This window comes from Arachis hypogaea, chromosome 17 (assembly GCF_003086295.3).
Source record: "Arachis hypogaea cultivar Tifrunner chromosome 17, arahy.Tifrunner.gnm2.J5K5, whole genome shotgun sequence".
Taxonomy (NCBI): Eukaryota; Viridiplantae; Streptophyta; class Magnoliopsida; order Fabales; family Fabaceae; genus Arachis; species Arachis hypogaea.
The window spans coordinates 132,523,323-132,538,191 of record NC_092052.1 but is presented as its reverse complement, the minus strand read 5'-3'; the positions used below and the strand labels follow the sequence as shown (position 1 = coordinate 132,538,191).

The 14,869-nt window shown below is 31.6% G+C and overlaps 1 protein-coding gene across 50 annotated transcripts; it reads right to left on the bottom strand.

Moving 5' to 3' along the window:
• Positions 1 to 3,461: 3,461 nt before the first annotated feature.
• On the bottom strand, positions 3,462 to 14,271 carry LOC112766469 (small ribosomal subunit protein uS13c). 50 transcript variants are annotated; one of them, XM_072223724.1, is made up of 16 exons: positions 13,815 to 14,271; positions 13,467 to 13,645; positions 12,332 to 12,467; positions 12,078 to 12,260; positions 11,758 to 11,969; positions 10,716 to 10,847; positions 10,425 to 10,646; positions 10,168 to 10,345; positions 9,731 to 9,868; positions 9,371 to 9,607; positions 8,931 to 9,109; positions 7,880 to 7,900; positions 7,072 to 7,150; positions 6,129 to 6,233; positions 4,683 to 4,818; positions 3,462 to 4,095 (listed from the first exon to the last, which is right to left on the bottom strand). In XM_072223724.1, the coding sequence occupies exons 3-6, from the start codon at positions 12,422 to 12,424 to the stop codon at positions 10,805 to 10,807; spliced, it is 531 nt and encodes a 176-aa protein (XP_072079825.1). In that variant the 5' UTR covers positions 12,425 to 12,467; positions 13,467 to 13,645; positions 13,815 to 14,271; the 3' UTR covers positions 3,462 to 4,095; positions 4,683 to 4,818; positions 6,129 to 6,233; positions 7,072 to 7,150; positions 7,880 to 7,900; positions 8,931 to 9,109; positions 9,371 to 9,607; positions 9,731 to 9,868; positions 10,168 to 10,345; positions 10,425 to 10,646; positions 10,716 to 10,804. The 50 variants fall into 50 exon arrangements, with proteins under 50 accessions (XP_072079825.1, XP_072079806.1, XP_072079805.1 ...); XM_072223705.1 differs by having other exon boundaries at positions 4,683 to 4,823; positions 7,072 to 7,159; positions 7,880 to 7,955; positions 10,716 to 10,850; positions 13,815 to 14,262; XM_072223704.1 differs by having other exon boundaries at positions 7,072 to 7,159; positions 7,880 to 7,955; positions 10,716 to 10,850; positions 13,815 to 14,262.
• Between the last annotated feature and the right edge of the window lie 598 nt (positions 14,272 to 14,869).

Here is a 14,869-nt window from a genome sequence, read left to right as displayed (position 1 = left end):
CCAATATACTAGACTTATTGCCAGGGAGGGGGAACCACATAGGGGCAAAAGGGACAATAGCCTTCCCTAATTTTAATTTTTTATATGTAAATTATATGTAAATTTTAATTTAATCTCTTTTAAAATTTTATTTTAGTCTTATTTTATTATGTAAATATTTTTTGTCCTTCTCTAATATTTCATCTAGTTCCGCCACTGCGTATTGCACCTCTGATCTGTAAGGTAGCGTTTGTTTTGAGGTACTGGGACAGAGACTGAGAGACTGAGACTCAGTATCATGTTTGTTGACACAGAGACTGGTACTAAAATTTCTGTCTCTATCCCCAAAATTTCAGTATTTCAATACCTCCAGAAAGTGGGGACACAGGGGACTAAAATTTTTAAAGACGGAGATTGAAACTTTAATAACATTTTATACCTAAAATACTCTCATTTCAATTAATTAATTCCAATTTTACTCTTTGTGCAAATCAAATTAGAGCTTCATTTTTATTTTAATTTCTGTCTCTTACTTTGCACCAAACAGAATACTGAGATTTATTTCAATCTCTGTCTCTTAGTTTCTATCTCTCAGTTTCAATCTTTCAATCTCTGTCTCTCCACCAAACACTACCTTAAGACTTTAAAATGTCTGTGGCCTGAACTGTTCTATTTCCATGACTAATGCTCGAGTCAATTCTTCGTCTTATTGTCTAGGTGGTATCAGACAATGAGAAAAACGTGTTCATGTTATCATCACTTACCTTAAACCTTTTTAAGAGTGAAGTTAATTAGTGCAACTTGAACAAGCACATTTCACGACGAGAAGCCGTGAATGAAAAAAAAAAAAAAACAAAACAAACTTGTATGCATGAATTGGGGGTAAAATAAGCGCATGGAATACACGTTTGGCTTCATGGTTTGTATATTTAAATGGAAAGGTGAAATGATGGGTTTTGGATCCTTGTGTACATAAACCAAAAAAGTCACTGTCATTCTCACATCACATTGCTACAGTTTCCACTCAGCTACTATTTTTGCAAAACATCTCAACTTTCAGAAAAAAATGAGTGCTTTCAAAAAACGGCGCTTTCAAAGGGAAGGATCATTTTGGCATATAATAAATAGGGTCGTTATATTGATATATAGACACTAATGTATCTCTTGATCTACCTTTTTTATAAATCAAAGTTACTTTATTTTGTTTAACGTTTGAGGTATGATACGTGTACACCAAAATCAGTCATCAAAATCAATTACCGTCCATCAGTATAAAATACATACTAAAATATAAATACATATTGAAAATAAATTAAACTACATATGTATTTATACACAAATATATTAGTGGCTGATTTTAGTGTACAAAAAGTATTTTTGTTAACGTTTATAATTATATACTTATTATATTTAATATTATTAATTAAAGAATATAAAATAAGATAAATGATAATTAAAAAATATAAAATAAAATAGTTTTAGATTAGTTTTCTACTATCTACTAATGTTCTTGTTATAAATTAGATATGGATAACAAAATTAGTTTTTGTCAAGATAGTAAATATATTATGCTAAAACTAAAAAAGTAGAGTTTAATTTTGATGCACCAACCGTCTAAAATACTTTACACAATCGTCCAATCACATCAATTCTTCTGGATGATCATTCACGTAATTAATGAAAATAGAAGTTATTTTTGATGATGTAGCGTTACATAATTGAATATATATGTAAAGCTACTTTATACTGATAGTGCATCAAAATTAACTTCATATATATATATATATTCAACTCTTGAAGTTAATAAAATATTTATTTGTAAATTATATATGATGGACAACTTAGAAAAAGAATTGTATACCAATTCCTTCTCATATTTTTATTATATATAATAGATATTTATAATAAAAAACATTTTAGGAAAAAATTTATACACCAACTTTTTTCTATATTTACACTATATATAGTAAACTAGCAGAAGACCCGTGCAATGCACGGGTTGAAAATTTCGGTTACTTCTTTTGGATTTGTTTTTTTAGTGTTTTTGGATTGTCACTTTTTAAGTTGATAAAAGGTACTTTTATTGTTCAATTCTTAACAAAATGTAACAGATTTATTTACTCTATCACTACTCAATATATAAGTATTTTTTCCTAACTCTTCATAGTTTGCATAAGTATCGTTGCTTTTCAAAACATTAATTTTGATGAGCACGTCTTAGAATTGGCTATAGAAATCCTATCTCATAGAATATTGTATCTTGTTCAACTTCATAAATTATGCAACAACAAATACAACTTAAAAATATAAACAATACAATTAAAAAGATAAACATAAATAAGAACCAAAATCAATATAATTTATGTATATAAAAAGAATTCTTTCATCGCATTAAAATTTAAGGAAGGGAGCAATTGAAATTGAACCGTATAAGATTTTATAGGATTTTTCACGTATTACAACAAAAAATATTATTATTTAAATGCATAAAATTAAATCTTCTAACATTGAGATAAATAAGAGTCAAAATTGAGAAAAATCATCAGTAATCAAAAGAGTAAAAATTGCTTTAGTTTGATACTTGAACCTAAAAAAAATATCTGGTTTCCTAATAAATTAAAAATGTTATCAGTAAAACATAATAATAACACACAAAAAATTCATATTAGTTATTAGTTATGAGCTAAACAAATAATATCAAGTTTAAAAAAAATTTCACACATACGCAAGTCACAAATTTATTGACCTAAGATCTCAAATGCAAGTAATTCTCCTCACACAATAACAACATAATTATTATTATAAAATATATAGTTAAACTTACTATACAGTAAATCAACTAATCATAAGTAAACTATTCGAGTTGAGTCACAAGAGCCTGAAAAATATGGTAAGTGAACGAAGTTATTAACCTACTTAAAGACAACTTATTAACTAATAATTTGATTATGCGTAATGTTAATACAACTCATTGTGTTTTAAAATAATAAAATTATATTTTTATGTTGATTCAAACAAATATCTATAAATTGATGCTATTCTAATATACGTTAATAATACATGATGTTCTAATTTTTTTCTTGTGAAAAATTTTTATTTATAATTTTGTGCCATTAATATCAAAATTGTGTATTCAGAAAATTGCGTATTTGACTCTCAAATTGACACGAGAGAGAGCTAAAAAGATCCAAATATTTTTAAAATTACTTTATCCAATAAAAAAAACAATAAGTGGAATAAAAAATCATGACTGATTTTATAGTGTACACATATCCTTGTCAACATTTTAAGTATATGTGTTAGTAGGAGCACTATCGAAAGAAGATAAACGCATGCACCAAAAGAGAAAATTATTAATGATATGATACAACTGAGAAGTGTCTTAAAATTAATCCAAAACACAAACATATAGAATAGGTAACATTTCAAAAAACTCACAACACAAAAATGATTGGTTTGGTGTCACAATGCCAATGCTAAAATGATCAAAGATTAGTGCACATTTTCATTTAATTCCTAACAACAGTTCTTTATAACCTCATGGGTAATACTCATGTTAAACTAAGGTAACAATGAATATTTATAATCCAAAAAGTAAAAAATAATTTAACAAAGGAACAGCTGCCAGCCGGAACATTTATTGCACTGAGAGTTAACATTGAGACCCTTTGAAAATCTGAGTGAACTCTATGTCCTCCTAAGTCCTCACCAGAGGCTCCTGCTGTTACTCGTATAATATCTTCAATAAGTGCAAAGTTCCCCAATATATCATGAGCACCACTCTGGGTTCCCCTTCCTTCGAGAAGATTAGCCGGAGCAGCGTCTTCATACTCCCTTATGAACGTTTAGATGCCTGAAGGATTAAAGTGGATTTTTTCCCGCCAACCTCTTGCACAAATGAAACCAGCGCTTAAAAGAGGATCGGTTTCATCCCCGTTGGCACTATAAACTCCATCCTTTAAAAAAGGGTCCTCATCTCCACCAATTGCTGATGTGTCAATCTGAAACGGAATGTAGCATTCCGATTGAGAGGTTGACTTATAAACATAGGCTCTTTACATTAGAATTCCGACCCCATACATAGAGTAAATCTCCATATTTGGAGCATGTGGTAATCTGCAGCAGCAGGACAAAAATATAACACAAACCATAAAGAGAAGTAGTATGAATAAACAACGGATTTTAAAAGACAGCAGGATACAACATTATAGAAGATAGCAAAAGCAAGAATCTATCAATACCCCAAACCAAGGTAATAAAATGATTAATTACGTAGTAGCCAAGTGCCAACAATAGTCAGATTCTAGATTGGCAGTCTTCTTGTGTGCAACTTCTACAAAATGTTTACTAAAGTAATTAAGTATAGGATCTCACCTTGTTTCTAAGGGGTTAGACCAATATTTGTAATGCTTGTATTTTGGGTCATCTAAATTATCAGCAATCCCACGAGACAGTTTTCTAATAATAATGTTTATTTAACTCATTTTGTGCATTGTAATAAACTTCCTTATTTCCAAATTTATTTCAGAACTTATAGTTATATATTTTAAATACTCAAACTAATTTTAGACATTATACTTCTATTATTGCTGTAGCTTTTTCCAACAAAAAATTGAAAAAAATAAAGAAAGACCTAATAGAGCAAGGGTGCCAATGAATGAATACATCATAAGAAAACTTAAATCAATCTAATGCCTACTAACCTGTCGAAGCCATTGGATCACCTCACAATTGCCATCATGAAAGCGAAAAGACAGCTCCATGACCACAAATCTAGCTTTTCAATTTGACCCATATTCCAATCAGCAATCTCCCACAAATCATCCCCCTCCCTAAACCCTACCCTAAATCAAGTGTGTATGAGTATTAATAGCTCAATAGTTCAGTGTACGTTATAGAAAATTGAGTACTAAAATCAACGGAAAATTACAAAACTCAGATTTAAAACACACAAACCCCAGTGGGAAATCAGGAGCACAATTGCAAACCCTAATAAAATCACTGCATACTGAAAACGAAGAACCTAACAGAAAATCGAAAAAGAATAATATGTTTTCATTTTTGGTATGTATGTTCTCGTCTAAGTTAAGGGACAGAGAATTGGTAAACTAACAATTGCTAAAACACTAACAAACTTTTTAAATTAACAACACCAAGGAAGTAGAAAGAACTTAGACAGCTGTGATTAAACCAAGGAAAACTGAATCTATTTATAAACATATCCAAGTGGATAAAGTGCAACAAAACTATAATAATATCTTAATAAAGTTATATTAGAGTAAAAATTTACATATGCCATAAGATAATGCTTATTTTTTATTTTTCATTTTTTTATTCCTAAAAAGAGAACATTAAAAAAATGGCATTTAGTAAATGCACAAACATGCCAAGGATTTGTCAATGACTATGGCAAAAGAAGAACAGAACTTGTTAAACGGCATTTAGTAATAATAATAACGAATGAAATAATAAAAAAAGTAACTAATATAAAAGGAGAATATGAAAAGGCAAACAAGAGATATTTGGTGGTTACAAATTCAATAGAAAGAAAGTGCATTGGATTGATTTGTATAGAATTTTCTACTTTTTAGTACAGAAGTTTTTTAAATATAAATGTATAAAAATTAATCATTTAAGAGTTAAAAAAATAAAAGTTAAGAGTTTCAATGCGAACCAAATGGTGGAAAAATGAGAAATATAAGAGATAAATAGCTCCAATATGAAGCAAATGAGGAAGCCAACCATTGAAATTGAACCATATCGAATTTTTATAGATTTTTCCACTTTTTAAAACAAAAGAACTTTATCATTCAAGTGCATAAATTATATCTTTTAAGATTGAGAAATAGAGTCAAAATTAAGGAATATGGGATTAGTAATCCAAAGATTAAAAAATGATTTAGTATCATCACTGAAAAAAATAAATATCTGGTTTTTTATTAAAGTTAAAAATTTTATTTGTCAGATACCATCTTAAAAATACACGTTTTACAGGTCCAATGTGACAATAAAAGTAAATTTCATCCAAAAATATTAATCAAAGAAGTTCAGACATCCAACAAACTCGATGGATTATTTGGAAATGAAATATAAACTCCATACACAGAGATCACAGTTTATACACAGAGGTCAAAGGGGAAAATTTTTACCTTAACTTTCTTGAAAATTTTCTGACCTCATTTTCATATGCAGTAAAACTGTATTGCAATTTGAGAACCGAAACCAACAACAACCTCAATCGCTCTCTTATATATCTTTATCAATGAAGAAATCACATTATAAAAAAAGTTAATTGGCATCCAAATATCAATATAAGTAGAGGATAACATTGACATAATCACATACAACTTAACAACAAAAATCATGAAAATTTATTTACATAAAAAATATAGCAGTTTAAAACAAAACAATTAATCTCACAAAAGCCTGTAAATTTTGAAAGACATTCAAAAATCCTAAGAATAAATAACTGTGAATTCATAATAATGGTAAACACAATAATGCATAGAAAACATGATGATACAAAACAAATTTAATTTTAATAAAACAAATAAATAAACAAAGTTATCCGAAATTATGAGTTCCACCCGGACAAAAATCCAAACGCCACTTTCTTAGATCTTTTATTTTGCATAAAATAAATAAATAAATAAATAACCCAAAGATCTGTGAAACAGACAAACAAAAAAAAATCAGCGGCCTAAATTGCACATTGTAAACATATTAACTTATCTTTTTTCACTCCTTTGAATAAGAAAAAAAATTGAAGATTAATTCAGCAACTATATTTTGCAATTAAAATAAAATGATACAATTTGCAGCTGTTGTGACAATTATGAGAAATATATCTAGGTATTTTGAACCACACACACGCACGCGCGCACGCGCATACGCACACATGCACAGAGAGAGAGAGAGAGAGAAGAAATCAAGTAATGATCTGATTTTTAAATATGAGTTTAATCTGATCCAAAAACGGAAAGATTGTGCTCAAAATCAATTTTTCCTTGCTTTCAAAATTCAAAATCTAAACTCTTGTTTGCTTTTCTATTGTGCCAATTCTCATAGAAATGAATATAAAAAACGGTATACCTTTTTCAAATTTCTCGCTTTTAAAGGTAGTAGAACTCCTAATAACCACAGGCTTTGAAGATATTTCAATCGCAGAAATCTTCATATCCTAGTTTGATTCTTATCAGCATAGATTTTAATATGAAAATATAACAACCAAATCAATAAGAAAAAAGAGAGCACAATCCAAAAACAAATCCGAATCGAGCATTGGCCAGATGTCAACCACACTGAAGGATAACAGTATCATAATCACACACAACTTCAACACAAAAATCACGAAAATCTATTTACATCAAATTTTAACAGCTTGCAAGAAAAACTTAATCCCACAAAAGCCTGTAAATTTTGAAAGACATTCAAAGAAACCTTAGAATTAAATACAGTGAATTCATAATTATGTGAAACACAATAATATCTAGAAAAGACAATGATGATAAACAAAATTAATTTCAGAAACAAAACCCTTACCCACTTTGAATCCCACTGAGATAATGGGAAAGAATCAAGGCAAAGACGCGACACAATACAACCTACACCAATGACCAGAGTGGTGTACACTTGTATATAAATAAGGCACAAAGGTAATTTTGACTCCGAAGACAAAAAAAGGGCACAAAGGTGAATCTAACACTCAATTTGGTTGTGACAAAAAACAACAGAAAAACAAAAAAAAAAAAAAGAAAATAACCAGTAGTAAGAAAACAGGTAATGACTTCTCGACATACAAAATGAGGAAGGCAGCAATTGAAATTGAACCATATCAAGCCACAAAGGTGAAAAATAAAATGAGAAAAAAAAAACAGAATAATATGAATGAAAGTCATACCTAGTAGTGCCACCGCCGCCACTGCAAACACCAGAGCGGACCATCAAAAGCAAATCATCATCCATCATGCCCATCTCTCATAAAAGAGGGAAACAAAATATGCATTGATACAATAAGTACCCAAGAAAATAAAGACCAAAAGATCAAAGAAACAATAAAGAATAAAATAAAGGAACCAGCGGTTGAAATTACACCATACAGATTTTTAAAGAATTTTCCACTGTTTTAACACAATTAGTTTTTCGAACTTGAATGCATAAATTGGTCAAATTAAAACCGCACTTGTTCACTTATTTTGAAAAGCTTTTAGCATATTCAAACTCAAGATTAAAAATCCGAAGAATACACCCAAACTTATAATAAAGAACAAAAAGAACCTTGAAATCTTTGAATGAGAAAATATCAAAAACTGAAATTTGAAAGCATGTCATTTCACTAATTAGGCAGTATCAAATTCAAGTGACTAATCAAAGCCACTAAGTTTTTGTTAAACTGACACTTTTATGTTATTGCAATTATTCTAGAATTTTCAACCCGGAATAAAATCTACAAACAACAAAGGAAAACCGAGAACACAGAGTCAAACACAATTTCAGAATTTTCACAACCGGAAGAAAGGGTACAAATCATTAACCAAAAGTAAGAACAAATTATACAGAAATTCGAGACCTTCTTATGAGTAAAAATTTATTTGAGAAACTTTAAAGCGTGTCATTTCTAGCACCTTAAATCAGTTAGGAAATTAAAGATATTTTGGAATTTTCACATACAAATAAAATCCCCAAAGAACACAATAAAACTGAAATCGAATAAGATAAGGAAATATCAACACTCACACTCCACACATGTGTAGTAGTAAACTCAATTTATGTTTCTAGTCAACATCATATAAAACTTTTAGTTAAAAAAAGTTCAAAAAGCATCTGAAGCAGCATGATTAAATCTGTGCATTGAACAGTTATTATCCATTTCAAATGACTAATTAAAGCGACTAAAATTTTTCTATACAAACTTATTCAACAAAACTATCAAAATAGCTATAATAACTAACTTCTTTATCCATTATCAGAAGCCGAAGAAAAGCATGTTCTTCATTCTCCTCCCTATGATCAATTAAACTCCTCATTCTGATGATTCTGAGTGTTATCTTCCAACATTCCTTCCAGGAGGTGAGATTAAAGAGGAGCTTTTTTGAATCAGTTGACACTAAGCATAGTTCATTTGTTTCATCTATCACACAAGCAGCAATACAAACAAAACCACCCAATTTTCAGAAGGAAATCAGAAGGGAATGGATGAACAGAACCAAAAATAATTACTGTTACTGGAACAAAATATCTTATATCCAAACAAAAAATCCAATTTTCAAAACAGAATCAGAAAAGAACGCCCAAACAGGGACAAAAACAAATCCTGTTAATTGAAAGGAAACTTGAGTATCAAAGTAAACAAATATCAAAGAATCTGAAATAAGTCATAACCACTACATACCTACATCACAGGAAATTCGGATTGAACAGTGAAACACGCCACATGATGGAAGGGGACAGAGAAAGGACAGGGCCGCCGTAAAAATTCCCACCTAACTTGTTGTTTCTCAAGATAAGAGAGAGGCAGAGTGACATGAACCCTAGGCTGATTTCCTCTTGAGAACTACCACCGATCTTTAAATGAATCTGACAAATCAGACCAAAAAAAATTTGTTCCCAGGATCCTTTTCCATGAACCCTAATCGCACAGGTAGCTATATCAATAAGGGTTAGGAAAAGAAAGAAACCTGAAACACCAAGATATCATAGCCAAAAACCGATCCAAGAAGGGGAAGAACTGGGAATGGAGATTGAAGCTTACCGAATGAATGGATTGATGAGAGTAAGGCTTGTCAGTCAGTATCCACGCATCTACTGCTCTCAACTCTGTTCTTGCTTCTTCATTTTGATTCAATCCGTATTCCATAAAAATACTCTTTGAGAAGCAGCTACTTGAACACTTCCAACCCACAAAATCATCACATTAATAAGCAATAACTTTTCTGTTTTTCTTCTACCTTTAAAATTTGAAATCATTCATTGTTCAATTTTTTCTTCTACTACTACTGCATGTGGACAGTACTCTTAATGTGAAACAGATGAAAACACATAATCAGTGGCATTCTGAATTAAGTAATTTCCACACAGAAATTAAAATTTCACTAATTAATCAAGATCCATATTATGTATAGTTATGAGCAGTGAAATTAAGTAAAGGTGATATTGGGTCAGAGAGAGGGAGAATGAAGAGGTACGAACCAGGGATCGCTGGAATATTCGAAGAGCTTGCCTTTGGTAGAGAAGATGATGAGTGCGACTTCGGCATCGCATAGCACTGATATTTTGTTTGCCTTCTTCAGCAAACGTACCTATCTACCTATCCTCTATAACATTGAATCTCCTTCAATCTCCTTATATTCAGCGCATTAAACCTCCTCTGAGAAAATCAATAAACACATCAATAAATTAAACTTTCTTCTTAATTAATTGAATGGTTTAAGCGAAAGGAAACTAACCAAATCGCCTTCAATGACGTATTTGGAGACTTCATCTCTAAGAGTGATGAGATCCTCTTCGCTGAGATCCTTAGTGATCTTGTTGTCCATGCTTATATCGCAGAGAATCTTGCGAGCTCTGCTCCTTCCGATTCCATGGATGTACTGTAGCGAGAACTCAATTCTCTTGTTCGGAATCTCCACTCCGCCAACTCGAGCGCACTCTATGCTTAACTCTCTCACCTGAGCACACAAATTCGAAAGTAAACAAACAAATTTCAGAAATGTAAGGTAGAGTTTGTTTTATGTTACCTTGGGAGGGTTGAGAACAGGGAAATAGACGGCTCTGGAAAGAGGTCTAGGGTTTGAGATTAGGGCGAGAGAGGGAGCTATAGGCATCGCTAGCGTTTGTGCCATGCTCGAGTTGTTCTTCTTCTTTCTCTGCTGCTAAATAGAAGTAAGAGATAAATAGAAATTAAAACCAAAAGAAGCAAAATTGTCTCAACACAACTCCTCATTCCAATGTATTATATTAACATAACAACCCATAAAAGAAGCAAAAACTTTAGCATATAAAATATTATAACCACTAAATATATATATCAAAAACCAATCTATAACTTCAAAAAAAGCTAAAAGCTTTTTCTCTTTCTACAATCAACCGGTTCTTCTCATTTCGCTCGTTCTAAAATATGCATTATCTCAAAAAAAAAACATTACTAAACCACAAAAAAAAAAAGAACAAATTAAATATAATTTATATAAATATAAGCAAGAAAAAAAATAAGTCCGGCAAGCTTCAGCTCTATATGAGGAAATTCAAATTATTAGCCTTATTAGCTTCTCTAATAAGCACCCAACCCCAATCTGGTTCAACAAAATACTATCTTAATTAGGAATATGAAAGCTAATCAAATTTAATTAAGCATTAAGCAGAGTTTGTTACACACAGAAAGCATATATATAAGAGGAAATAGGAAATGTAAAAGCATATATACTCCTACTACTGCATGTGGACAGTACTCTTAATGTGAAACAGATGAAAACACATAATCGTTGGCGTTCTGAATTAAGTAATTTCCACACAGAAATTAAAATTTCACTAATTAATCAAGATCCATATTATGTATAGTTATGAGCAGTGAAATTAAGTAAAGGTGATATTGGGTCAGAGATAGGGAGAATGAAGAGGTTCGAACCAGGGATCGCTTCCCTAACTGCGATGCAATCTCAGATCAAAATCCAGCTGGATACTCAATTAATCTCTTATCAATTTCCCTCTTATCAAACAAATCCTAATAGACTATTTTGTCTTGCAATCTATATATCCATATGGAAGGTTGTAATTCTGTACCTGTGGGGTAAGTACTGAAGGCAACTCCATGTAGCATATGAACCCATTGAGACTCCAATGACATAGAACTGTGGCCCTGACTCTAACTGATCAGCAAGTTCTTGAATGTCAAGTGCTTCACTTTTGTGCGAGCGTTTGGGATTTGGATCACTTTCTCCATACCCAGCTCGGTCATATTGCAGCAGATATATGCCTAGTTCATCTATTAGTTCCTGTATATATGTATATATACACGTTGAGTAACCTTATTCAGCATATGAATATCTTAATTGTATAGTACTACTATTCTGTTTAAGTTGACAGGGAATGAGTAATTGTACTTGGGATGCGAGAAAGTTCATCTCTTTGGAGCTTCCAAAACCATGGACAATGATGATCTTGTACTTTGCCACATCCTTAGAAACCCCTCTCTCAAGATAAGCCAGGTGCCTCCCATCTCTCAGTTTAATTCTTGGTGAAATCATAGCAAAATCATCTTGGTTTGGAGAAACAACCTTAGTCCCCTGAAACAAAAACCCAATAACATATATAATATTGAAACCATTAAGAATGAACAAATCTTATCAGTGTTTACCTGACAGAAACCTCTGCAGAGTTGTTTTGTCTGATATTGTGATGGTTTCTTATCACTGAACAATAGTTTAAGGTGATGTCCTAATCTTTTCATCTGTTCTTGATGACTTAGTAGATCCAAGCTATGCTTTTTATTTCTGTGTGCACATCAAATATGAATGGAATGATAACTGAATTTGGTTCATTTGGTTTGTTTAAATCAGAGAAAATCAAACAAAAAGCAATCGGATCGTGGAATTCATGAATAAAATAAAGGAACCCAGTGCTTGAAATTACACCATACAGATTTTTAAAGAATTTTCCACAGTTTTAACACAATAGTTTTTCAAACTTGAATGCATAAATTGATCAAATCAAAACTGCACTTGTTTACTTATTTTGAAAAGCTTTTAGCATATTCAAACTCAAGATTAAAAATCCAAAGAATACACCCAAACTTATAACAAAGAACAAAAAGAACCTTGAAATCTTTAAATGAGAAAATATCAAAAACTGAAATTTGAAAGCATGTCATTTCACTAATTAGGCAGTATCCAATTCAAGTGACTAATTGAAGCCACTAAGTTTTTGTTACACTGATTTGAACACACAAATACTACACCTTTATGTTATTGCAATTATTCTAGCATTTTCAGCCCGGAATAAAATCTACAAACAACAAAGGAAACCCGAGAACACAGAGTCAAACACAATTTCAGAATTTTCACACCCGGAAGAAAGGGTCCAAATCATTAACCAAAAGTAAGAACAAATTATACAGAAATTTGAGACCTTCTTATGAGTAAAAATTTATTTGAGAAACTTTAAAGCGTGTCATTTCCAGCACCTTAAATCAGTTAGGAAATTGAAGATATTTTGGAATTTTCACATACAAATAAAAGCCCCAAAGAACACAGTAAGATAAGGAAATATCAACACTCACACTCCACACGTGTAGTAGTAAACTCAATTTATGTTTCTAGTCAACATCATATAAAATTTTTAGTTAAAGAAAAGTTCAAAAAGCATCTGAACCAGCATGATTAAATCTGTGCATTGAACAGTTATTATCCAATTCAAATGGCTAATTAAAGTGACTAAAATTTTGCTATACAAACTTATTCAACAAAACTATCAAAATAGCTATAATAACTAACTTCTTTATCCATTATCAGAAGCCGAAGAAAAGCATGTTCTTCATTCTCCTCCCTATGATCAATTAAACTCCACATTCTGATGATTCTGAGTCATTTCTTCCAACATTCCTTCCAGCGGGTGAGATTAGAGAAGAGCTTTTCTGAATCAGTTGATACTAAGCATAGTTGATTTGTTTCATCTATCACACAAGCAGCAATACGAACAAAACCACCCAATTTTCAGAAGGAAATCAGAAGGGAATGGATAAACAGGACCAAAAACAATTACTGTTACTGGAACGCAACATCTTATATCAAAACAAAAAACCCAATCGACAACGAAGACGCCTGAAAATATGATGATTGGACCTTTGTAGCTGCAACTGCCGTTGCCGAGGAAGTGGGATGCGATTCCTCAATTGCTTTGAAGCAAGCCGCCGGGCTAACGCTCTTCGTGAGCGTGTGAAGCCCGCAACAGAGATCTCAGTCTCTCAGCATCGCCGGCATCTCTCTGCTTAGCTCAATCGGTTAGGGTTTTCAGATGGAGCTTGACAAAAACGATGTTGAAGATACGCCGTTCGAGAGCGCGAGATATGCCTTACATAAATGAGGATTTGGGAGACAGGGAGAGCGATAAACAGAGCGTTAATGGCCAGAGATTATCCGGAGCAGGAGAAGTGAGTTGGCTATCTATGAGAAAAAGAAGGGGAAGGTTGGATTTAGAATTTCAGAAGAAAAAGAGAGAGGACGGCACAGGTTGAAGCGAAAGAGAGATAAAGAGGGAAAAGATAAGGGGAGAGAAGAATGTAACGTATTTACCTTACTCACCGTTTCAATTTTTTTATTCTAAGTTATTGAGGAACTGACGCGTGGCTTCAGGAGCCACGGCAATTATACAAGTAGTAGATAAAGAGGGACTACAAAATCACAAAATACATTGATTTAACTAAAAATACCACCTTTGCTTTTCTAACCATCATTGTCCCCCATTAGTATCTAGATGAGGCTTTTTTGCTATGACTAAACCATCATTTCAGTTTTTGCTAATAAAATAGTAACTTGGAAAAAATGTAATAATCTTATAATTTTCTGTTTCTTTTTTTTTTTTGGTTATTAATTATCTTATGAACTCTAAAAAGATTTATTTTTTTAATCTTTCTAAAGACTAGTTTTGGTTTTTTTTTTTTTTTTTGTCTTATATTACACACACTTACCGCACATACACACACTAAAAAGAGTTTTATTCCTTTTATATTCCACTCCTGAAATTTGAATTCTGGTATAACTTCTAGATTTTTGGGACCAACTTGGACTACACTTGTCAATTTCAAAAGTACACCTATCAAATTGTATAGAGAGCCGGTAGGCTCAAGAATTCAGTCCAAATCAATTTAGTGGATGAAAGGGTAATTTACCCCGGTTAC